A 24,513-nucleotide genomic window follows, 5' to 3' on the forward strand; every position below is an offset into this window, starting at 1 on the left:
ATTCATATGGGGCAACAAAAGACCCCTAATTTCTAAAGCAATCCTGAGAAAAAAGAACAAAACGGGAGGCATCACAACCCCTGACTTCAAAACATACTACAAAGCTACAGTAATCAAAACAGCATGGCACTGGTACAAAAACAGGTGCACAGATCAATGGAACAGAATTGAAAGCCCAGAAATAAAACCACACATCTATGGACAGCTTATCTTCGACAAAGGAGCTGAGGGCCTACAATGGAGAAAAGAAAGTCTTTTTGACAAATGGTGCTGGGAAAACTGGAAAGCCACATGTAAAAGAATGAAAATTGGCCATTCTTTTTCACCATTCACCAAAATAAACTCAAAATGGATCAAAGACCTAAAGGTGAGACCTGAAACCATAAGGCTTCTAGAAGAAAACGTAGGCAGTACATTCTTTGACATCAGTATTAAAAGGATCTTTTCGGACACCATGCCTCCTCAGAGAAGGGAAACAATAGAAAGAATAAACAAATGGGACTTCATCAGACTAAAGAGCTTCTTCAAGGCAAATGAAAACAGGATTGAAACAAAAAAACAACCCACTAACTGGGAAAAAATATTTGCAAGTCATATATCTGACAAAGGCTTAATATCCATAATATATAAAGAACTCTCACAACTCAACAACAAAAAATCAAACCACCCAATCAAAAAATGGGCTGGAGACATGAACAGACATTTCTCCAAAGAAGATATACGGATGGCCAATAGGCACATGAAAAGATGCTCATCATCTCTGATCATCACGGAAATGCTAATCAAAACTACACTAAGATATCACCTTACACCCATTAGAATGACAAAAAATATCTAAAACTAATAGTAGCAAATGTTGGAGAGGTTGTGGAGAAAAAGGAACCCTCATACACTGCTGGTGGGAATGCAAACTGGTGCAGCCACTATGGAAAACAGTATGGCGATTCCTCAAAAAATTAAAAATAGAACTACCATACGATCCAGCCATCCCACTACTGGGTATTTATCCAAAGAGCTTGAAGTCAGCAATCCCAAAAGTCCTATGTACCCCAATGTTCATTGCAGCGTTAATTTACAATAGCCAAGACATGGAAGCAACCTAAGTGCCCATCAACAGATGAATGGATAAAGAAGATGCGGTACATATATACAATGGAACACTACTCAGCTGCAAAACAGAACAAAATCATCCCATTTGCAATAACGTGGATGGACCTTGAGGGAATTATGTTAAGTGAAATAAGCCAGCTAGAGAAGGATAATCTGTGTATGACTCCACTCATATGAGGAATTTTAAAATGTGGACTAAGAACAGTTTAGTGGATACCAGGGGAAAGGTGGGGTGGGGGGTGGACACAAAGGGTGAAGTGGTGCACCTACAACACGAATGACAAACATTAATGTACAGCTGAAATTTCACAGGATTGTAACCTATCATTAACTCAATAAAAAAAATAAATAAAATTAAATTAGAAAAAATATATATAATCTTTAGGGGCCCACCCAGTGGTGCAGCGGTGAAGTTCGCACATTCCACTTGGGCAGCCTGAGATTTGCCAGTTCAGATCCTGGGTGCAGAACTACACGCTGCTTGGCAAGCCATGCTGCGGCAGGCGTCCCACATATAAGCTAGAGGAAGATGGGCACGAATGTTAGCTCAGGGCCAGTCTTCCTCAAAAAAAAAAAAAAAAAATATATATATATATATATATATATATATAACTTTTAGTGTTGGGCTTGTATGTTTGTGTTTTTTCTCCACTAACTTTGTATTATTGACTTTTACATTGCATTGTTTTTAGAATATATGGTTAATCTGATAAAGATTCTTTGAAATTTGTTCAAAGTCCTTTTGTAATCTACCACATGGTTATTGTTGTAAATGTTCCCTTTGTGCCTGTGTATTTTCTACTTGTTGACTATCTGGGTCTCTGTTTATATATTTACCTGATTCAGTTTAATGATCATGATCTAATTTTCAAACACCTTAGCTGCCCATAGACTACATAAAATGATTTTAAAGAATCTTCATTTAAAGAATGTTCAGTTAGGGATATTAAGGAACTTCACCTTAGGTTTAGAGAGATAACTTAAAATTTCTTAACTTTGACAGAAGTCATTTTTTCTGCTTTGAAATCCCCTGGATAGCAATAATTGAAGTAGTAACAGCAGCAGCAGCAGCCGCCACTAACATTTATTGAGCTCTTACTATGTGCCAGGCATCAACTCAAAGTTATCTAAATTGGTTAATGAATTTAACCCGATAACAACTCTATGACATATTATTGTTTTCCTCATTTTATAGATGAGAAAAGTAAAACACAGAAAAGTTAATACGCTTGCCATAGTTACATTGTAGTCACATTGTCTTCCATAAACTAAAGTAAGTTTGTTCAGTTGGACACATAAAAAATTCACTTTTTTCTTTCCCTTTTTCAGTTGTTAGAAAAATTGAAAGAACGTTGGCTCTACACTGGATTATGGCATAATCTGGAGTTGGTGAAGACAGTCATTGTAGAACCACAGGGAGGAGAAAAAACCGATTTTGAGGAATTACTGCAGGTGTACTATGATGCAGTCAAGTACAAAGGAGAGAAAGGTAATCAGAAATTATTTGATGGTCAATGAAAAAATATTTTTTTTACCATAAAATAAGAAGTTGGTCAGTGTTAGAATTTTGTTTGTGTTATCTTTTTAAAAATGATTTGCACTTCAGAGAAAAATTATATTTTATAATCCTGAGTGAAAAGAAAATAATTTTATTTGGAGTTGTTCTTCTATGAATATTTTCACTTGGGGATGCCACTTGACTTTAAAACGAAAAGCATGCTTTCAGGTATCATCCCATAATCTTCCTTACACAACCCAAAATGTTTTGTGAAAGAAGACAGGTCTAGGGTATGCATAAATTATCTTCCTTACTAGCCAAATGAGTCCCACGTTTTGAAGCAAATAATACACTTTGTGCTTATATTCTATTACATAAGATAAACTTTAGTTTTCAAAACATAACTGAAGGCTCAATTTCAAAGTTAGAGAATGTCCATAAAAAGTTTGACAGGAAGGGCTGATAGTAACAATTTATAAGCAATGCAACATCATAAAGTTACTATAACATAATTGGCAATATCCTTATATGATAAGATTATACAGAGCGTTCTGTATGTTTTAAATACTTTTCAATTTCATATTGTGTCAGGATGGTATATAGTACAAATTAGAGTTATTTAAAACATTCTGAGAACTTTACCTTCTGGTGGTAAAGGTCATGATTGCAATTTCAATTTTTTTTTTTTTTTTGAGGAAGTTAGCCCTAAGCTAACATCTGCTGCCAATCCTCTTTTTTGCTGAGGAAAACTGGCCCTGAGCTAACATCCGTGCCCATCTTCCTCTACTTTATATGTGGGACGCCTGCCACAGCATGGCTTGCCAAGTGGTGCGTAGGTTTGCACCTGGGATCTGAACTGGCAAACCTCAGGCCTCCAAAGTGGAATGTGCAAACTTAACCACTGTGCCACTGGGCCGGCCCCTGCAATTTTGATTTTTAAATATAAAGCAGTTGGTTCTCAATTGCTCTGTTGGTTCATGTGCAAGTTGCTACTCTGATGTGGTTTTTCTGTGTAAGTAATCTGGGAGATACACAGTTTGTAAATTGGTTTGCTACCATATTGCACCTAAAGGTAATTTTGTTTTCCTTATTTATTTAAAGACATTGAACTTTTGAAACTTTATCTAACAGTTTTTTATTTTGATTCGTTTAAATTTACTACTGTGATAACTTAATAATCAGATCTTTCAAATTGACAAAAATAAGCAGTTCTGGGAATTTTGAGTGTGCTTTTAAAAATGTTTATTTTCTGTTGCTTAAGATGGAGCCCTCCTGGTAGCAGTTTGTCGTGGTAAAGTGAGTGAGGGTCTGGATTTCTCAGATGACAATGCTCGTGCTGTCGTAACAATAGGAATTCCTTTTCCAAATGTGAAAGATCTACAGGTAGGCCATCAAAGCCTTAAGAAGTTTTATTTATCACAGAAGTTGTTGATTTTGTCTGAAGTTAATTATACATTTTTCTTGTATCCTCAGACTTTTTATTTTAATGCTTTGGTAATTTGAAATGAGTGAGAAAGGTTTAGTAGATATAGGGTTTTTTCCTTTTAACTTACACTGTCTTTTGCTCAATAAAAGTGATTTTTAAAGTGTGGTGCCAAGTCAGGAGCATCAGTATCACCTGGAAACTAGAAATGCATTTTCAGGCTCCATCCAGACCTACTGAATCAGAAACTCCGGAGGTAGAGCCCAGCAATTTGTGTTTTATCAGGCTCTTGGCCACAGACTCTCAGGGGTCCCTCAGGGAATTCTAGGGCCCTCACTCTATCTAGCTCCCTTCTGTCCAATGCCATGCCCTGCCTTATGGACTTCAGTGACTTTAGCTGCTTCAAATTCTGCTCTCTTCCACCTCAGCTCAGCAGGACTGCTGTACTCTGCTTGTACTTCAGTGCTCTGCGCTATTGGCAGGAAAGAGAGCTAAGAATCATGAAGTTCACAGAATGGATGTTCCTTATCTCCGAGATTACAGTGTGATGCTGTCTGGTGTCTACTCCTTGAAAGTTGCTTATCTATTTTGTCTAGTTTTACAGTTATTTATAGTGGGCAGGATATTCCCGAACCAGTTATTTTGTCGTGGCCAGAAACAAGAGTTTTGCTTCATTATCACTGATTGTTTGCTAAACATTATATTTGAAAAATTATTTGTAGCAATAATTTGAAGCCTAAGGTGATGTTATCTTCCATCAAGGAGGATTTTATTTTTACTTCCTACAGGCATTTGAAGGTACTAGCAATCTGAGACCAAGACTTGAGGCTTTTTGAACACTTAGCTGATTCCACTGAGTATAATTCATATCCCTCCTCCCGGGGCACAACGTTTTAGGGTCTCATACCAAAGCAAGAATTCTTTCCTTAGGAAGTTATCTTCTTTATTGTTAGTAGTTTATTAGACACTGTGAATTACATAATATTAACAGTAATAAACAGCGTTTCTCTGATTAGCCCCTACTTTTCCTTAACTTCTGGACCTCTTCAAAATTTTTGAAAGTCCTCAGAGGGTATCTAATCCATTCGCACTAACTTTAGTGTCTTCCACTACTTTTCTCCAGCCACCAGTGCTACCATTGAGAGTGCTGATGACAGTGCCTAGGGCTCTTATTCTAAAATGGCTAATGCTACCTCTGACTACTGCTACTGATGAAACAGTTGATATCCACTCAAGAAAACTGTAGTGTTCACCATCGATAGCATTAATGCTGCATTCCACTAAAGCTGAGTGTTGCTGAGGTCAGTGCTATTGGCAGTGGTACTATTTCTTTTTTGATATTTTATTGTTTTACTTTGGCCCAATATGCACTAATACTGCTTGTTAGAGTGGAGAGAATACCTTTCCCCCTCTTTTCTACCACTCATTTTTTCAATGTCTTAAATATAAATTTTTCCCCCCTAAAACTAGCTCTTTCAATTTTTACTTATATCTTCTCTCTTTCTTAGACCCATATATGAGTCCTTGAGAGCTGGAAAAGAAGACAACTTTATGGCTAATAGTAGGTTGTACTAAATATCACACTCACAAAGTAACAAGGCCTGGAAGAATTCACTTCAAACTCATAATGGTTATTACATCCTGAAAGGAGAAAAGAATGATATTGGGGGTAGTTATCAAAAGGCATATTAGCTTTTTCTAGAGTATTTGTTTGTTTTAGTAAAAAACAAGCTTCAAGGAAATATTGTAAGAATACAGGTAATATGTTATTCTTTGAAAAATTCTTAAAATTAAATAAAATGTTACTTGTTAAGAAAAAAATTACATTTACCTTCTATATCCTCTACTCTCACTCCCAACAACTGTGATTCTGGGCATTGGTATTGCACCAATCTTGGGTTCTTAATGCTTTCTTTCATCAGGATAACTTCTTCTCAGTCTGTCATACCAGAAAAGAGACCTGGTGACCTGCTCTGACATTCCTCTGTAATGGTCCTGCTTGTCATAGTTCTGCTGAATCCTGATGGCTCTAGTTGTATAAAACAGCAAAATAACAGAAGCTTCAGTGGGGTCTGGGTGGGGAGGAGGGGGGTGGTTCTAAAGGAGTTTCCTTGGTGGTTCCTGAAAAAGGCAAGTAGGGTAGACCCAAGAGTAGTCCAAGCCACAGGGACAAGAAACAGATAAAGAGGGAAATTCTTTGGGCCAGCCCGTTGGCTTAGTGGTTAAGTTTGGTGCACTTTGCTTTGGCAACCATGGTTTGGACCTACACCACCCATCTGTCAGTAGTCATGCTGTGGCAGCGACTCACATATAAAAAGAAGAAGATTGGCAACAGACATTAGCTCAGGGTGAATCTTCTTCAGCCAAAAGCAAAAAAAAAGAAGGAAATTCTTTACTGGCAATACCAGATGTAAGGGAAGTGTATTTCTCGTTGCCATATGTCTGGATCAGTTCTTCCTGTTTAAAAAATAATTCTAAAATTTGGTGACTTAAAACAACAGTCATTTATTATGGGTTACATGTCTGTGTTGAGGTAGGGGGTGGCTGGGCAGTAGATGATCCAGGCTGGACTTGGCTGGGCAGCTCTGCTGATTCAGCTGGGCTCAGTCACCCTGCTTTGGTTTTACCAATGTATGTTGGGCTCAACTGGGTCAGCTCTGCTCTACATGTATCTCATTGTTCATGGACCAACAGACTAGCTAAAACATGTTATCATTGCAATGGCAGAGTTACAAGATGTCAGCCTTGACTGTATAAGCACTTTTCAAACACCTTCTTATATCACGTCTACTAACCTATTGCCCAAAGTGTGTAACATGCCCAAGCCCAAGTAAGGTGCAGTGCGGGTGGGGGTGTGTATTTCCCATCTCACATGGCAAAAGGCTTAGAATCAGAACTTTAAGAAGGAGTCTTGGCAGTTTTTTTTTCATAGCTAAAGGATATTTGTAAGGCATCCATTCAAAAGACTGATGTTTATAAGCTTAAAGAGTCTAAGTATACAATTTTTATAATAATTAAGACCACCTTTTTTATAATTTTTAAAAAGTTTTTTATTGGTTATGATAGTTTACAACCTTGTGAAATTTCCGTTGTACATTATTGTTTGTCAGTCGTGTTGTAGGTGCACCACTTCACCCTTTGTGCCCACCCCCCATCCCCTCTTTCCCCTGGTAACCACTAATCTGTTCTCTTTGTCCACATGTTTAACTTCCACATATGAATGGAATCATACAGAGATTGTCTTTCTCTATCTGGCTTTTTTCACTTAACATGATACCCTCAAGGACCATCCATGTTGTTGTGAATGGGATAATTTTGTCTTTTTTTATGGCTGAGAAGCATTCCATTGTATATATACATACCATATCTTCTTTATCCAGTCATCAGTTGATGGGCACTTAGGTTGCTTCCACGTCTTGGCTGTTATAAATAATGCTGCAATGAACATAGGAGTGCATGGGACTTTTGGAATTGCTGATTTCAAGTTCTTTGGATAGATACCCAGTAGTGGGATATCTGGGTCATATGATATTTCTATTTTTAATTTTTTGAGAAATCTCCATACTATTTTCCATAGTGGCTGCACCAGTTTGCATTCCCACCAGCAGTGTATCAGGGTTCTTTTTTCTCCACAACCTCTCCAACATTTGTCACTTTTTGTTTTGGATATTTTTGCCATTCTAACAGGTGTAAGGTGATATCTTAGTGTAGTTTTGATTTGCATTTCCCTAATGATCAATGATGATGAGCATTAAGAAGACCTTTTATCATTTGGAAATGACCAGAATATAGCAGTCAATACCTGAAATATCTGAATATCTGAAATATCAATATCTGAAATGTCAGAGTACCATTATGAATGATTTCTAAAAATTCATAAATGGTTAAACAAGTTATTGAAAATATTTATTTGTGCACTTCTATGGGATATAAAAGAAATACAAAAGTTTGAAACTTTAATGAAGTCCACTTTATTTTGTTGTTGTTGTTGCCTGTGCTTTTGGTGTGTCATATTTAGGAAACTTGCCAAATCCAAGGTCGTGCAAATTTGACTCTAATGTTTTCTTTAAAGAGCTTCATACTTTTAGCTCTTAAATTTAGATATTTGATCCATTTTCAGTAAAGTTTTGTATATGATGTAAGATAAGAGTCTAACTTCCTTATATCTAAAATGAGTCTCTTGTGGATATCATATAGTTAGATCATGTTCTTAATTCATTGTGCCAATCTCTGCATTTCAATTGGAAAGTTTAATCCATTTACATTTAAAGTAATTAATAAGGACTTAGTTCTTATTAATAAGGAAGGACTTAGTTTGTTCTTCAATTCCTTCATTAGCGCCCATTTTTGTATTTAGTTGATTTTTTGTTGTGTACTATTTTGATTCTCTTCTTTCCTTTTGTGTATAGTTTTTATATACTTTCTTAGTATTACCTTAGGGATTAAAAGTAACATCTTAATCTCTGTCTCTCCCCTTTTATATTGTTATTGTCATAAATTACATCTTTAGACATTGTGTGCCCATTAACATAATTTATAATTATTGTTTTATGCATTTGCCTTTTAAACCATATAGGAAAAAAAGAAGAGTTACAAAATACAATAATACTGGCTTTTGTATTTACCTACATAGTTATCTTCACCAGTGTCCTTTATTACTTCCTAAAACACATACTACACTGCCTTCATTATATTTTAGTGTTTATAAATACATTTTATAATCTGTTAGATAGTGTACCTCGAGGATTAGGACAATTTCTTAAACATCTTTGTATCTCTATAATTAAAATATTGCCTTGGAATATAGTGAGTGTTCAATAAATGTTGTTTTAATTAATGATTAAATATGTTTAATATATTTATATTTATCTTAAATATATGTACTTATATTTAAATATATCATGTGTAAGTATTAAATGTATGTTTAATATAGTAATTAAATTAAAATTAAAGTAAAACTAAAGGTTAAATATACATTTAATACATTTATATTTAGTATAAGTTACTAAAATAGTGTTTGGTTTTGTTGTTTGTTTTACTTGACATTGTTATTAAAAACAACAAAAACCCTCCATTCCTAGATACTTTAATTAGGCATGATAATGATAGTAATCATTATTAGATTATAATGAATAGGACAGTAGTAAATGTTAATATGACTTATAATGAGGCAATACAGTGTGCTGTTACAATCATAAACCATTAAAGAAGTTATAGAAGGGGATGCTTAATCCCAATAGTATTATACTCTAATCCATAGAAGAACCTAATAAATGGAGGAGGTATCTTATATTGATTATACTGGCTGTCACTCTTTATGTTAGTTTTCTCTTGCTGTGTTACAGATTACCACAAACGTGGTCACTCAAAACAAGACACATTTCTTATGTCACAGTTTCTATGAGTCAGGAGTCTGGGCATGGCTTAGCTGGGTCCTCTCCTGAGGGTTCCACAAGGCTGCAATCAAGGTGTTGGCTGGGCTGCATTCTCATCTGGATCTTGGAGTCTTCTTCCAAGCTCATTCAAGACGTTGGCAGAATTCAGTTCTTTATGGTTATAGGACTGATCCAGCCAGGGGCTACTGTCATCTCCTGTAGGCTACTCAGAGTTCCTTGCCGTGTGGCCTCCTCATAGGCTGTCTCACAGCATGGCAGCTTACTTCTTCAAGGCCCACAAGATACTCTCTAGCTCCAGTCTGCTAAGATGGAGTCATATAACTTCACATAATCACGAGAGTAAGTTCCCCAAACCTTTTGCGTTATAATATAACCTAATCGAAGGAGTGACTATCCCATCGCCCTTGCCATATTCTATTGGCTAGAAGCAAGTCACAGGTTCTGCTCACACTCAAGGTGAGAGGATTATACAAGACAGGACTCTCTGAGAGTCACCTTAGGGTATGTCTGCCATATTCTTGTTTTCTGCAAAATGAGATGATGAACTAAATGATTTCCATAAATAGGTTTTCCAAAACTAAAACAATGCTTCAAATTACTGGACCACAAATTAGGACTTTATAGTTTTCTTTCACGTTAATACTGAGTCTATCATGCAGGAAGAAGTAGGAGTTATTTATAAATGAAAACTTGAAATATTCTATCTTATGGAAATGAAACAATCTATTTCTGCATTATTTTCCCTATTTCATTTGAATTCATATTTTAAAAGGGTAAGATTGGTGTCTGAGTTAGAAAAGTGATTTGAGTAGAGAAAAACAGAGCAATGACATTAATTTTATGAACTAAAATTGTTTCTTAAATTTGAGACAGATTATGGAAGTAAAAATTAAAATACAGTTTAAAATACTAACTTAAGACTCTTGTAGTCTCAGTTGCAGAGTTTGGCTTTTAGAGAAGCAGGAAAATGTATATTAAAGCCAAAAATATGACTTCTTTGGCTGTGACCAGGATTTCCTCTTCCCACCTTGGGGACTAGAAAATAGAGGTAGGAAAATTTCATTTTGGAGCCAAGTGTGACTTGTTTAGTTCAAGTCATAATTTATTGCACATACCTCAGGGACCTGAAAATAAAGAAACCCACTATGAAATGTTGATAATGGGCCACTCTGAAGGGCAAGCATTAAGCTAACTTTCCCAGTGAGAATTTTTTTCACTTCCACCTTTCCCAGATGCTTCTGATCATTCTATAAGGACATACTTAATAGTGCAATAGTTAAAAGGGAAACTTTCTTTTCAGTAAACCAAAGTATTTGAGGGGCAGGAGAGTGAACCAAGGCCTTTATGTGATTAGATGTTGGTAGAAAAGTATAACTAAAAGAAAAGTTGTTTTCTTTTAATGTAATTAAGTCACAGTATAACAAGGCTGCCCTTCTGATGGATATCTAAAGCAAATCTTTTGGCTAATTAAATAGTATGATCAAAAAACTACAAAAGCTGTCAACTTTATAACTCATGCATCCACATCTCAAATTGGTGGCTTGATCATAATTTGTGAGCCATTATAAGGTACAGTGTTTAGATTTTAAAATTGTGTTTTATTTGTGTTCCTTAGCATAGTTTAGTAGCATATAGAAATATTCTCCCTTCATGGGTACTGCGCCTTTACTCCTCTGAGGAAGAATCCATAAAACCATGGCTTGTGGCTAAAAATTATTATACTTTAAAAATGTTCAAATGGTTAGATTTGTATAATTGGTTTAATAGAATCTGATGGAAATATTCAATATCAGAAGTGCTCTCACAATGATTAAAATAATTTAAAAATAATAAATTTGATGTTTGTGTTATTTTTCTTTAGTAATATAGTATGTTGAGTTACCAAAATAGGTTTTATTTGGAAACTATTTAAAATTCAGATGGTGATCTGATTAGTTATGTTAGTATTGGCATAAAATAACCATTATGAATTCCTTTTTTTGTTTAGGAAACTTCTCTTAGCTCTGAAGGTACTGAACTATTTGAGTATATTATTTTAATCAATTCTGAAAAATTACATTCATGATTGAAAAAAACAAGCATCTATTTTCGTTTTTTTAAATTAGTTATTGATTTTATAACAAACACATTTAAATTTATAGGCTTCCATGCATTCTTGGCATTTTATAAACCTCAGCAAAAGTCTTTTATCCTTTGCTTACCCCAAAGGATAACAGCATTAATAAAATAGAGTGTACATTAAACCAGTACTTTCAAGTGTCAAAATATTATTAGATGATGACAATATTAGAATTCTTAAATCTGACATTTCTTTTTAAGGAGAATGATGTTGTTCCTTCATTATTCTTGTTGCTTTGACAGTGTGAATATTCATGAGTAGATGAATGAAGGCAGGAATGCAAGGGGTTATAGTATATCAAGACAAACTTTATTTCAGACACAAAAGCCTTTCTTAATAATTTTGAGTAGATTTATGTATTCTTTTTGTATCACTTTTATAGTTGTTAATGATCTTCAGTGTTTTAGCATTCATTTATTCATTCATTTAACAAACTTTTAAGGGCCTAATTTGTACTAAATATAGTAAGAACAAAAATGAACAAGGTGCTGTTTCTGCGTGAATGATGTCCATAATTTAGTAAAGGACGGAAATATGTAACAGGATGTTTTGGTGGGATAGGATCTGGGTGTTCGGATGCTTAGGGAAAGTAAAGTTGAGCAACATCTTTCACCTACCATCTAGATATTGCCTAAAATTGATGGAGGAGCCAGAGAGATGAAATTTGAATCTTTCCTACACTGAAATTCAAAAATGTTTATATTTGATAAAGTGGAATGGCCTCATCAATGGCCAGATTACAAGACTATTCAGGTTATTAAGACTATTCAGAATAATGAAACAACCATTTTTTGAATATCTGGCTAGAGTACCAAGTACTTTAATAGACCTTAGTGACGTAGTGGTACATTACACAGATTATAGCCCCTTGTCTTATGGAACTTACAGTTTAGTGAGGAATATTGACATTAAAGTAATAAAGAAACAATTAATTACAGTTTTTGATGAAGGCTGTAAGAAAAAGTCACAGGAACTATGAGAATGTAACAGGATCCTGACCTAGTCTTGTGGGGTAAAGAAAGACTTCCTGGGGAAGTGATATTTAAGCTGACACAGGAAAGAAAGCTAGGAGTATATAGGTGAACAGAATGGATAAAAGTATTCTCAGCAGAGGGAACAGCATATGCTAAGGCCCTAAGGTGCGAAAGAGGATAGCAGTTCCAGGAATTGAAAGAAGCTGAGGTAGAGAGTGAGTTGGGGAAAATGGCACGTGAATAGAGGCTAGGAGAGGTATTGAGGAGCCAAATCATTTAGGGCCCTGTATGCCATTTTAAGGATTTGAGACTTTATTCTAAGCTTTGGGAAACCAGATCCAGGAATTGAGCCTGAGGTCAGAGTATGATGGAATTCTGGTTATAGTGTAGCATCTGATACAGGAACCCACCTGGATCTAGCCCCGATAATAACATATGGTTACCAGGGGAAATGGCTGTGTATATAACTTAAAGGGCAATAATACTAAACTCTAACATTTAGGGGTCCAGCAACTTGCTGTTGGAACTGTTGGAAACGCTTAGGCCAAATCACAGATATGGAAGAAAAACCTTGTCACCTCTGATGGTCTAGTGTGTGTTTATCCTCAGTTACTTACACCGTTTTTCCTCCTCAGAACACTTTTTTTTAAAGATAGTTTGGCCAAAAGTATTATTAAGCTGGTTTAAGTATATCTTGAAATTCCAAAATTAAAATTTAGTTTAAATCTAAGTATGCCATCTAGGTTGACAACTTGTAATTTGCCTTGGACAGTGAAAAATGAGATAACCATCCCTCCTAAAAACAAACAAACATAAAAATACAAAATAAATGGATGAATTGCTCAGGTATTTTTAATTTTTAATTTTTTAAAAAGTTTTCCCATATTTCTTTTTTCTCTCTCTCTCTCTCTTTTTTTAATTTGGTGAGGAAGATTGGCCCTGAGCTAACATGTGTTGCCAATCTTCTCTTGAGGAAGACTGTCACTGAGCTAACATCTGTGCTAATCTTCCTCTGTTTTTTGTGGGGGGGACACTGCCACAGCATAGCTTGTTGAGCGGTGTGTAGGTCTGCGCCTGGGATACGAACCCATGAACCCTGGACCACCAAAGAGGAACATGTGAACTTAACTAATACACTACCAGGCCAGGCCCTTCCTGTGTTTCTTATAGGAATGTTTTGGGATCAGGGGAGGAAACTCTTAAAATCAAAAAATTTTAAGCAAGTTTGGTTGATAGCCTTTATCTTTCTTTTTCTCCCAATACTCATGTCATTGTATTTCCTTAAGAAAAAAGCCATGCCTGAATATACCTACAGGTTAAACTTTGAATAATTAATAAAAGAAATAGAGACTTTTGTTTTTTGAAAGATTCTGAACTTATTTTCTTGTGTTCATCTTGTTTTTGACAAGAACTTTGTTGACCTTTGTATTTTGCTTTTCTCTCATAGTAGGTTGAAGGCTTTAAAAGTGAAATTATCAACCTGGGAACTTGTATGGTTGATTGACACTTAACTACTTCTGTTGGCACAGAGCATAATCAGCAGCACTACCTCAAGGGAAGTGGTGGTATTGTTTTTTGTTTGGTTTTTATTTCCTTTTTTTTTTTTTTGCTGAGAAAGATTAGCCCTGAGTTAACATCCATGCCCATCTTCCTCTACTTTATATGTGGGACGCCTGCCTCAGCACGGCTTGATAAGCAGTGCGTAGGTCTGCACCTGGGATCCGAACCAGCGAACCCCAGGCTGCTGAAGCAGAGTGTGCGAACTTAACCACTGCACCACCAGGCTGGCACCTGGAATTATTTTTTAACTTCTCTGAAAATAACTTTAATTTTTTTTCCTCAGAATAGAATTTTGTTTGTAGTGGATTTTAGTCTATTAGATCTTCTTAAATCCTACGGGGGCAGATAAGTAGGTGGTCTTCAGGTGAGTGTGTCATGACTTTTTTCCAACTATTAAGCTTTGAGGTCTCAGATAACATAAGCTGTAGTAGGCATCTCTGTTCAGTGTTTTCAACATGAGTCTTTCCTGTTTTTCACTGCAGTTAAGGGTTTGGTAGCTTGGGAATGAGTTCAGTTTATGCTTTCTAACTGGGCGACAAATAGCCCCAGTGCGCCAGGGAGTATAATAAGCTACACAGTTACTATTGCAGCAAAATTACCAGATTTGTTGCTTAAGATTACCATATAGCAAGGTTTCTCAAGCTTGGCACTAATGACATTTTGGGCAGGATAATTCTTTGTTGTGAGCAATGTCCTGTGCATTGCAGTATGTTTGGCAGTATCTCTGGCTTTTACCTATAGATGCCAGTAGCAAACCCTTCTTCCCTCTGCCAGTCATGACAACCAAAAATGTCTCCATACATTACTAATATCTTCTGATAGGTGAAATCACTCTTTGTTGAGCACCATTGCTTTATATAGTAAGATGTACAAGTGTATGTCATACACTAAAATGAACATAAAATCATCTGCATTTGTTTTTTGATTACTTTTTTATCAAGTTGAAAAAAGTCCAATAATGCTGTTACTAACACCTGATTTTATAGTAAATATAGTTGATGACTCTTATGTTAACAGCCTTTTGGCTTCTACTCCACTCCTAGCCCCTGCTTCTGAGAGGAAGTGACTTTCACTGGTTTTAGCTATTTCTTCTGGTATTTACCTCCATATTTTATCTTTATTTAATCAATTTTAGACATTCACTATTTACTTCCTATATGAGATAAGAATTTTAGCTTATTTACTTCACCTTTCCCTTCTTTTATCCTGCAATATAGTTATTTCGCAATTTTTTATTAAAATTCATAATCAATATTCGCATTATCACTGTAGTCACATGTTCACTGTAGTCAAATGATTTCCTTTCTTTCTTGAACTCTTTTATTTTTCTTGGCATTAATAATACTCTCCTCCCCTCTTTTCTTTTTAAAAGATCTTTAAATAAATTTTCTGTCACCCTTTGATAAATCTGTGCAGCACCTCTCAATGCAATTTTCCTATCAGACCTGTCACATAACAGGTTAGTTCTTTTTTTCCAAATCCTGAAGACATCCCCTCTGGAGCTTCCTGATCTCCTACTTCAGTCAGGACTAAGATGCTCTTTAAGCCCACTTAACTGCCACTGTCCTGAGATTTCCCTTTGCTGTCATCCTAGGGATTTGATTTGCCTATTTTCTCCATTGGATTCCAAGTTTCCTGGGTCTCAGGTCGTGCTCCTGTTTCTTGTTTACTGTTTCATCTTTGTGGTACACATCCTCCAACATTGTCCCTGTGCATCCATTTCCTGAGTCTTTCTGGACTCCTGCTGGCCTAACTGGCGTATTTCCCATAGGTAGTAGTGGGTACTTTGGTTATAACTTTTGCCTCTGCTTAGTCATTTACCATTTGTCCATCTGCTTTTCACATTCATATTTTGGAGTTTGAAGTAACAGATGTCTCTTAGTTTAATTGAAGATGGAGACTGTATTTCTCTTTCTCATTTGTCTTTTAATTTTGGGGCAGTTTTTGAGAGGCAAAGAAAAAGGAAATGACTTTTTTTTGCCTTCCTGAAACCAAAAGTCTTCATTACTTTTTAAGATAAAGTATGAGATTTAAAGTGCTATGATCCTATATGACTTATTCCCACACTCACACATTTACATTTGAGAAGCTCTGAAGCAACTATTCTGAACAATAATATTGTAAAGGTAGAAAGTAATAATTTTTAATAAAAATCAAACATGTACTAGGTTTGAAAAATAAGTTTGGATTTAATAAGGAACATCTAGATGGCAAAAGTATCATAATTCATGTGATGGGCTGTGGAGATAAAAAGAATTTTAAGTATATTTTTAGTATTTTCTGATACTCATGCACATTTTCTCTTGCCCTGTTCGTTTTTAAATGTCGTAGTGTTTAATCATATGAAATCTGAGTCAGAGCCTCCTCTCACTGGGATTAGCTTCTACTTTCTATGCCAGCCATGGTCACTAAACTTTTATGCAACCCCCCCCCCCCCCCCAGGGCCAGAATGCTTAGTTTTGCATCTTCTCAAATCCACAACCTCTTCCATGAAAGATCTTGCCATCTTCCAGGGTTATATAGGAGTAGGTACAGGTCTCTGTCACTTTTTGAATGCAGCACTACTCATTCCGCTTAAAAAGCCTTTTAATATTGGCTCATTCCCTTAAGAGTCTAGGCTTCCATTTACAGCCTCACATTGCTTTCTTACATAAGATAGTATTTCACTTTGTTGGTTGTTATTGCTAGAAGGGTTTATTCATAGTTATTTGGCTCTCGTATGTGACTTTAACAAGGGAAGCTCTAGATTGTAAGATATAAAAATGAAATAATATTTAGACTAATAGAGGGCCAATCATGCACTCATTCTGTGGATTATACCACTAACATTTTATATAGTTCTGCTTTCAAATACAGCTCATAGGTTGCAAAATGATCAAAAAATATTATGAAGGCTACTAAAGAGTGCTAAAGTTAGTTATAATTTCTCAGAAAATTTAAGATCAATTGCAGAAGTCATTTAGAAAAAGGTATGTTTGAAAACTGAACACTGTTCTCTCTGTGTCCTGCCAATGTACATGTTTTCATTGATATTGATGAAAACGTAACCACTCCATAAGCCAAAGAAACATAAGTCACCTAAAATAATGTGTCTATATATTCAGTAGTCTGGGTTGAGCACCTTCAGAGAGAGTTGATCCAGGTATTAAATGCTGATTTGAGGTGAACAGCCTAAAATAGATGGCCCACATTGGCTAGATTGCCCACATCGTCTCTGTCAGTCCTATGGCTTTTTTCATATACATGCAACAATATATTATAGCAAAATGTAAAGCCCACCCAAACCTGCATTATGTTTTAGAAATGTAAGTACTGACTCTCCAGCCCACTTACCTCTAATATATGATGCTTTCCTGTTTCCTGCTCATTGTCATTTATTTCATCAACCAACTCTATGGGGTAAGGTTGGTAGAAATACTTTCTTCCATTTCCAAAGGAGAAAACTGAGGAAAGAAGCTAAATGATGCTACTGTGACTTGCCCAAGGTCAAACAACTGTGTCAAAACCTTGACTGCAAGCTGTGTGCTTTTTCCATTTTACCCCCTTCTCTCCAACAGACTATAGCATTAATATATATATATAATTTGATGATCATTTAAGCATTTTTCAGGTTTACCTGGACAATATTTTAGTATGGATAGCTTAATTAAATTGCCACAAAGCCTATTACTGTTTAAAAAATTTCTTAAGTTAGCCCGATACAGAATAAGCATATTAAAGTTAAGGTTTTTGCGTGTCTTAAAGTACTAACTGTATTTTTTTCTTTTAATAGAAAATATTAATTTCTGCTTTTTTTCCTGGGCACTTATCTTGACAAATTATTTTCATAATGAAAAGACCCCCTGAGATCTAATGTTCCATACTGACAGAGTTTTTGCATTTTTTCTAAAGCATTTATTCAGGATTGTTTAAATGTTACTGAATTACCAATAAACTATTCTGGATAGTAGCTAACTTATTATAACCAGTTGAGGTAGAATATGTTTAATATGTTGAGAACAAGAGATGCCTGATTTGAGAGGAATATCTTCTTTTTCTTATATTTGAAATTTTCAGTCTATTTTTTTCAACACTGACAATTTATGACACAAAGTTTAATATAGATTTCTCTGCAAAAAGTATCTTATTCAAAGCAGCCTTAAAGCATATGTGAGATAAGTTATATTACTGTTACTATGTCACTATGTCTTGATTCTTATTTCTTGGTAGATTATTGTGGTCAATTCCTAATGTAACAAGGAAAGTAAGTAACAGTTGAAAACCATTCCTAATATGCTTTTTTTTTTTTTTTTTAATCTAAAAGGGAGCCTGGTTTCTTAACTCTTGGCAGAAACCCATTTTTTCCCCATTTAAAAAAATATACTATATTTGGCTAATTTGGTGTTTCAGAAATCTTGAAAATATGCCAAATGAAATAAAACCAGCTATATTCCTTTTATCTAACTAAATTATTTCACATACAGCATCTTATGCTGAGTTTAGAACTCTAACCACTGGAATTTATATTGTGATACCCTGATAAAAGTGTTTACACTGTAATGATACGGAGTGGTAAATGTCTCTAATGCACAGTCTCTGTCTTCCAGAGTTGGTTTGCTATAAATATTTATGTTTTAGGTCCTGTACCTTGGCTAAAGATAAAACTATTTTTCTTGAGTGTTTGCTAGACAAATGTGTTTATTTTTCTGAGGCAAAGTTTTCTTAATATTTTTAATTATTAAATTTAGCTGATTATTTGTTCTTAGTCTTATTTCAAGGCTTGAACTTTTGTTGTCAAGCTCACATAAGAGGAAAAAAAGTACATTCTACCTATATTGATTGCTTTTAGGAAGGCGTTTATTACTGAAATCATAATATATATTTATATGAATTGGATAAATTCCATCATCTTTCACATGAGGCAGTAGTAAAGTGAAGAGTTGCCTTTATACTTCCAGCTCATATTTATCACACGATTTATTTCTTCAGAAGCTACTTATAAAACTTATAACAGGCCACTTTTGTATAGAGCTATTTAAGACCAACAGTATTGGGTTTGACTAAGTTGAAAAATAATCACATGTTCAAAATTGTGACTTAATTTCTTGTTGACATACACAGTATAATCCTTTTGGTTGTGTTATATATACTACTGCTATCAGTAGAATACTACTTATATTGTCTCCAAGAAACTGCGTCATTGGAAGACTTAGGAACTTGCTGTTTGACCTCAAATATATGATAATGTAGTGGTAAAATGAGAATCCAAAACCGTATAACTTCTGTTTGAATGCTACATTAGTATTTTTACATAATTCTCTAATTACTGCTTCAGTCTTGATTATCTATCTTTGCTATTTAGGATCTCATCTCTACTTATCAGGTTAACTTTTGACACAGAGATATTTTCAGTTGTCTAGAAATTACCATATTAAGGGTGATCTTCATTTTGTGTGAACTTTGAACACCAATTATGAAAAAAAGTTTTGTGAATCAATACAACGTCTGAATCAATGGGTTGCAAACTTAAGCTGCTACAAGAGTTCATCGGATTCTTTAAATGAGTGAACTAGTTGAGGGTTGGCAAATAGTTCAAATTATTTTAAGCTACAGTGAATAAACCACACAAAACACAACTTTGGGCTTTCAGTTTGCAACCTCTGATAAAATACTTTGCCTTCTCTCTGCTGTTCACACACCCCTCCAAAATTACACATACACTAATTTATTGGGGATGGAGAGCAAGTTGTTTTAAACTCCTTCCAGAGTGTACAATTATATAGCTTTCTATTTTGGGAAAGCCTTGTAAAATGTATTTGAAAAGTAATGTTAACTGATCTAAAAGATCATCTTTCCAAACCACACTTGAGCTCAGTTTATGGTGTTTACTTTCTGTCAAAACTTAGAAAAAACATTCACAGTTAACTTCCATAATACAAAATGTCTGTCTCATTAAGCATTAAAGAAGCACTGGTCAACAGGTATAATGTTGTTAGACTGTATAGCTAATGTGAATGTGGACATGACCTCCCAAATAGATCAAAGACTAATCTCTTTGACAGTTACAAGATGGCAGAGCTTGCCGTGGGCCTTTTGCTGCTGCACACTGAAACTGTTTGTTTGGAAAGTATGCCTTAGGGATGAGAATGTGTTTACAAGGATGAGCAGGTAAAAGTAAAAGGTTGTCTTTTGACATTTCAACTAATCCTTTCCAGCCTTTGGTTTACTTAACATTTAGGCTGTTTGCTGGCAGGAGAAACTGGCTTTTTCACATATGCTTTATGTCATTTTAAATTGAGCATTGATTTTTGTGCCTGATAATTCCTAAGTGTACAATGAAATAGATTCTGATGTCATTAAAATGAGGTGTACTGGCTTCCTACCTTTTCCAAACCCTTAGTTTTGTTTTGCCTAATTAAATTAGGTTTTCTGAAAGACAATTTTTGTTTTTTATTAATTTTTAAAAATCTGTTTATATACTAAAAAATATTTCAAAGTTAACTTTTATGTATATTTACTTTCAAAAGTATTTTTTCTTTACTTTTCACCTAAAATAATTTCCCTAGGTAAAATATTGGTAGTGTTTTAAAGACCGTTTGAATTGTAAAAAGTATTTGAAAATTTGGAAGAAATTGAAATAATGTAGTCATACATAAAATTTAATTCATTTTAATGAAAAGTAAAAGACCAAGGAGAGATAATTTTGTTTATTTAATCTAATAGTTGCTACATTATCTCTATTCCATTTATAACTAATACTTCCTAAAGCAACTGTTGTCATAGGCAGGGTGATCATTATAAAGTATTTGAACATGGTGTAGGAAATTTTGAAAACCCTTAAGCTATTGTGTCTGACAGGATAAATGCCAAATTTTGAGGTGAGGGGAAATACTGTTAAAAAATATAGTATTTCTTTAATACTATACGTATTAAAGAGATAGGTAGGAAATGTACATTTTTCCAAGTTGGATAGAATTTTTAAGGTATTTTTTTCTAGTCTGTAAATATTATAATATATTGCTGAACTGTCAGAAATTGCTTTTACATATGATTATCTAATATTTCCTACAGTGCCATATTATTTACTATTTATATTACTTTAAAAAAAGATAGTCTACAACACTTAAAGGAAAGTTGATTACCTCTATATTCTAGTTATAAAGTTTTAGGTTAGTAATTTGACAGGTTCTTTTAGGGGGATATAAAATAAAATTTCTTACCTACCAATTTGAAAGCTACTTGTAAGAAGTGTACCCTTCTGTTTTCTCTCCTAAAGCATGTCCTTTTGTTTAAAAAGGTGAATAGTATTCAAGACTGTATTGAAGAGACTTTGTGTTCTCTTGAGTAGTTTTACAACTTCTTAAGCTATAAGTTGTTCATTTATCTTGAAAGTCCAAACGTTTTCCAAGAAAATAACTTTGTACCTTTAATTAGGCTTGTGCTACAAAAATATGCTGTTTGATATATTTACCCAGGAATACTACATGGGGGATCTTTAAAAACTGACTGAGTTGAAGAGAGTAATTCCTGCTGTTTCACACTGGATTAACTACTTGCTAAGAACTGAAGTCAATTTCTGTGAGCTTCCAAAACTAGCAGTTTGTTATAGGTGAATAAATTGCTGTCATTGAATTTAAGAACTATTTTTAATTTTTTTGATTAGATTTTCTTAATTATTCCATTTTTAAATAGAAAAAATAAGTCACAACAGAATTGACTTACCTAAGATCACTCAGAGAAGCTATATAGTGTCTTGACTCTAGAGTTTTCATTCTTAAGAGAGCAAGCTCTGGAGATAGCTTACAGGCTGGGTGGTCTTCAACACATTACTTAATCTTTTAAACCTTATTTTTCTAATTTCTAAAATGGGGTAATAATATCTACCTCTTAAGATTGCTGTGAGGATTTAGTGAGATAATACCTGCTAAGCACTGCACTGTGCGTGGAGTGTTTATAGGAACTCAATAGATGTTATTATCATTTATTATTAGTAAGCTTTTTGGCTCCCAACTTTTTCCAATTTTGACTTTTTGTTTAGCTAATTCATTATCAATTTCTGTTCTTGATTTAGAAATTATTTCTTTAACGTTGATTAAGCCAAGTTTATCTTCTTCCTTAAACATACTTCCCTTCTTGTCTTCTCTCAGTGGATTACTGGATTGCTTCTCTCAGTGGCTGGAAACTTTGGAGTCATTTTTGACTTTTCCCTCTTTAATAAGCCCCACATCTACTTTGTACTTAAGTTCTGTAGCTCCACAACATGTTACAAACTGGGTCTGTTTTCCATCCCCTTTGCCTTTCCAGTAAGGCCCTCATTACTCTTGCACCAAATTCATAGCATGTCCTCATTCCTCAACTCCTCTTACTTCTATACACTGTAATCAAAGCTTGATTGTGTGTGACACTGCTTTTAATAAGAATGTACTTTTATGCCCTATAATTAATTCTGAGTCTCTTTGAAAAGGGATATGATTATAAATATCAAATTCAATGACTAGATAGCAAAACTTATTATGATTTCTTTTCCAGCACAGAAGTAGAAGTTTAATTTAATAGTCTCTGGGTATTAGTACCTAGATAGAAAGTGAATGTAGATTCAATTACTAGAAAAAGTAAGATTCTTGATATGCTTTAATAGTGGAGCCATTGAGGCACTAAATATTGTCTCAAATGCATTAGTATTGTTTCAACTCTGAATTTTAAATTTGTTTAGATCATTACTGACTGCTTTCATATACTTTGATTCTTTTACACCAATATCTTTGGTGTGTTTGAAGTTACCTTGTTCTAATTGATGTTTCATTGCTTCTATTGATCTGTTTTAAGATTTATTAATTCTTCTGCCTTCTCCAATCTGCTGTTAAACCTATCCAATGAATTTTTATTTCAGGTACTGTATTTTTCAGGTGTAGAACTTCTATTTGGGTTTTTTTTTATAGTTTCCACTTCTCTGCTGAGATTCCTCAAACTTTATTCATTAAACCATATGTTTTTAAATTATTTAAATATATTTATAAGACCTACTTTAAAATCTTTGTCTGCTAATTCCAACAACTAGGCCCTTTCTAGATTGGTTTGTATTGACTGCCTTTTTGTCCCCTGATTATGGATCATATTTTTCTAGTAATTTTTATTGTATACTGAACATTATGGATAGTATATCATAGAGATTCTGGATTCTATTATCATTCTCTGAAGAATATTGATTTTTTTTGTTTTTGTAAGCAGTTCAGTTAGTAGCTGATCATCTTGAACTTGTAGGGGCATGATTTGACAGTTTGTTATCTGAAAAGCTCAAAGTACACAATCTTTAAACTCTCTTTCCCCTGTGGTTCTTGTTAGGGTTTGGTGTAAGTCTTTTTGGGGGCTGGTTTAGAATTAGCAATGCTCTAAATTGTGGTCCTTAATCCTTGCATGACACTTGGCTGCATATGTGTATCTTACTTAATTTTTTTATTTAAAAAAATATATCTTGGCTAAATTTCCATGTCAAAACATGTAAGTCTATTTCTTTTCACTTGGTAACCCAGTATTTATGTCAGAACAAATATAATGTATTTAATTGATCCACTTGATGGATGTTTAGGTTCTTTCTTATTTTTCTTCAATACAAACAAAGATGCAATGAATATCCTTGTACATATTATCTATCTCTACTTGTGGGAAAATATAAACACATTTGATAAATATTTGTCATTATTCTACAAATAAAAATAAGGGAATTGTGAAATTTGCATTTCTTGGTTTACTAGTAAAGTTAAGCATTTTTTCATGTGGGTTATCAGCCACTTGTCATTCATCTTTGATGACTTGCTTTCTCATAGACATTACTCATTTTTCTCTTAGGTCGTTCAGACTGTGTTATTGATTATGTATGAGCTCATTGTATATTAGATGATGAAACTTTGTCTCCAGTCTTTCATTTGCCTTTTAATGCTATTTATGGTGTTTTGGGGCCTTGAAAGATTTTTTTATCAGGATGTGAAAGGTCCAGCTTTGCAAGATCAGGCTCAAGGCCAGTGGAAAGTTTACCACAGCACTGTATGGACGTCTTTGGTTTTCTCCTTTTTTTTTTTTTTTTTTTTGAGGTATAATTAACAAATAAAAATTGTATATATTTAAGATGTAAAATGTGATGACAATATGCATTGTAAAATTGCCACAGTCAGGTTAATTAATAAATCTATCACCTCACATAGTTATCGTTTTTTGAGTTTGTGGTGAGAACACTTAAGGCCCACTGTCTTAGCAAATTTCAAGTATACAATACATTATTATTGAGTATAGTCACCATACTGTACTTTTGATTCCCAGAACTATTCATCTTGTAACTGAAGGTTCGTACTCTTTGACCAGCATCTCCCCATTTCCTCCATCCCCCAACCACTGTCAGGCACCATTCTACTCTCAGATTCAATGAGTTCTTCTTTTTTAGATTCCACATCTAAGTGAGA

At 34.4% G+C, this 24,513-nt stretch overlaps 1 protein-coding gene across 2 annotated transcripts in view; it reads left to right on the forward strand.

Moving 5' to 3' along the window:
* BRIP1 (BRCA1 interacting DNA helicase 1) overlaps positions 1–24,513 on the forward strand; it is a 185,914-nt gene that overhangs the window by 135,164 nt on the left and 26,237 nt on the right. For both annotated transcript variants that reach the window (XM_023652939.2, XM_070227532.1), the window contains exons 15-16: positions 2,440–2,599; positions 3,870–3,991. In XM_023652939.2, coding sequence (XP_023508707.2) covers positions 2,440–2,599; positions 3,870–3,991 — 282 coding nt within the window. The remainder of the gene's footprint in view (positions 1–2,439; positions 2,600–3,869; positions 3,992–24,513) is intronic.

Source organism: Equus caballus, chromosome 11, assembly GCF_041296265.1.
Source record: "Equus caballus isolate H_3958 breed thoroughbred chromosome 11, TB-T2T, whole genome shotgun sequence".
NCBI classification, from domain to species: domain Eukaryota; kingdom Metazoa; phylum Chordata; class Mammalia; order Perissodactyla; family Equidae; genus Equus; species Equus caballus.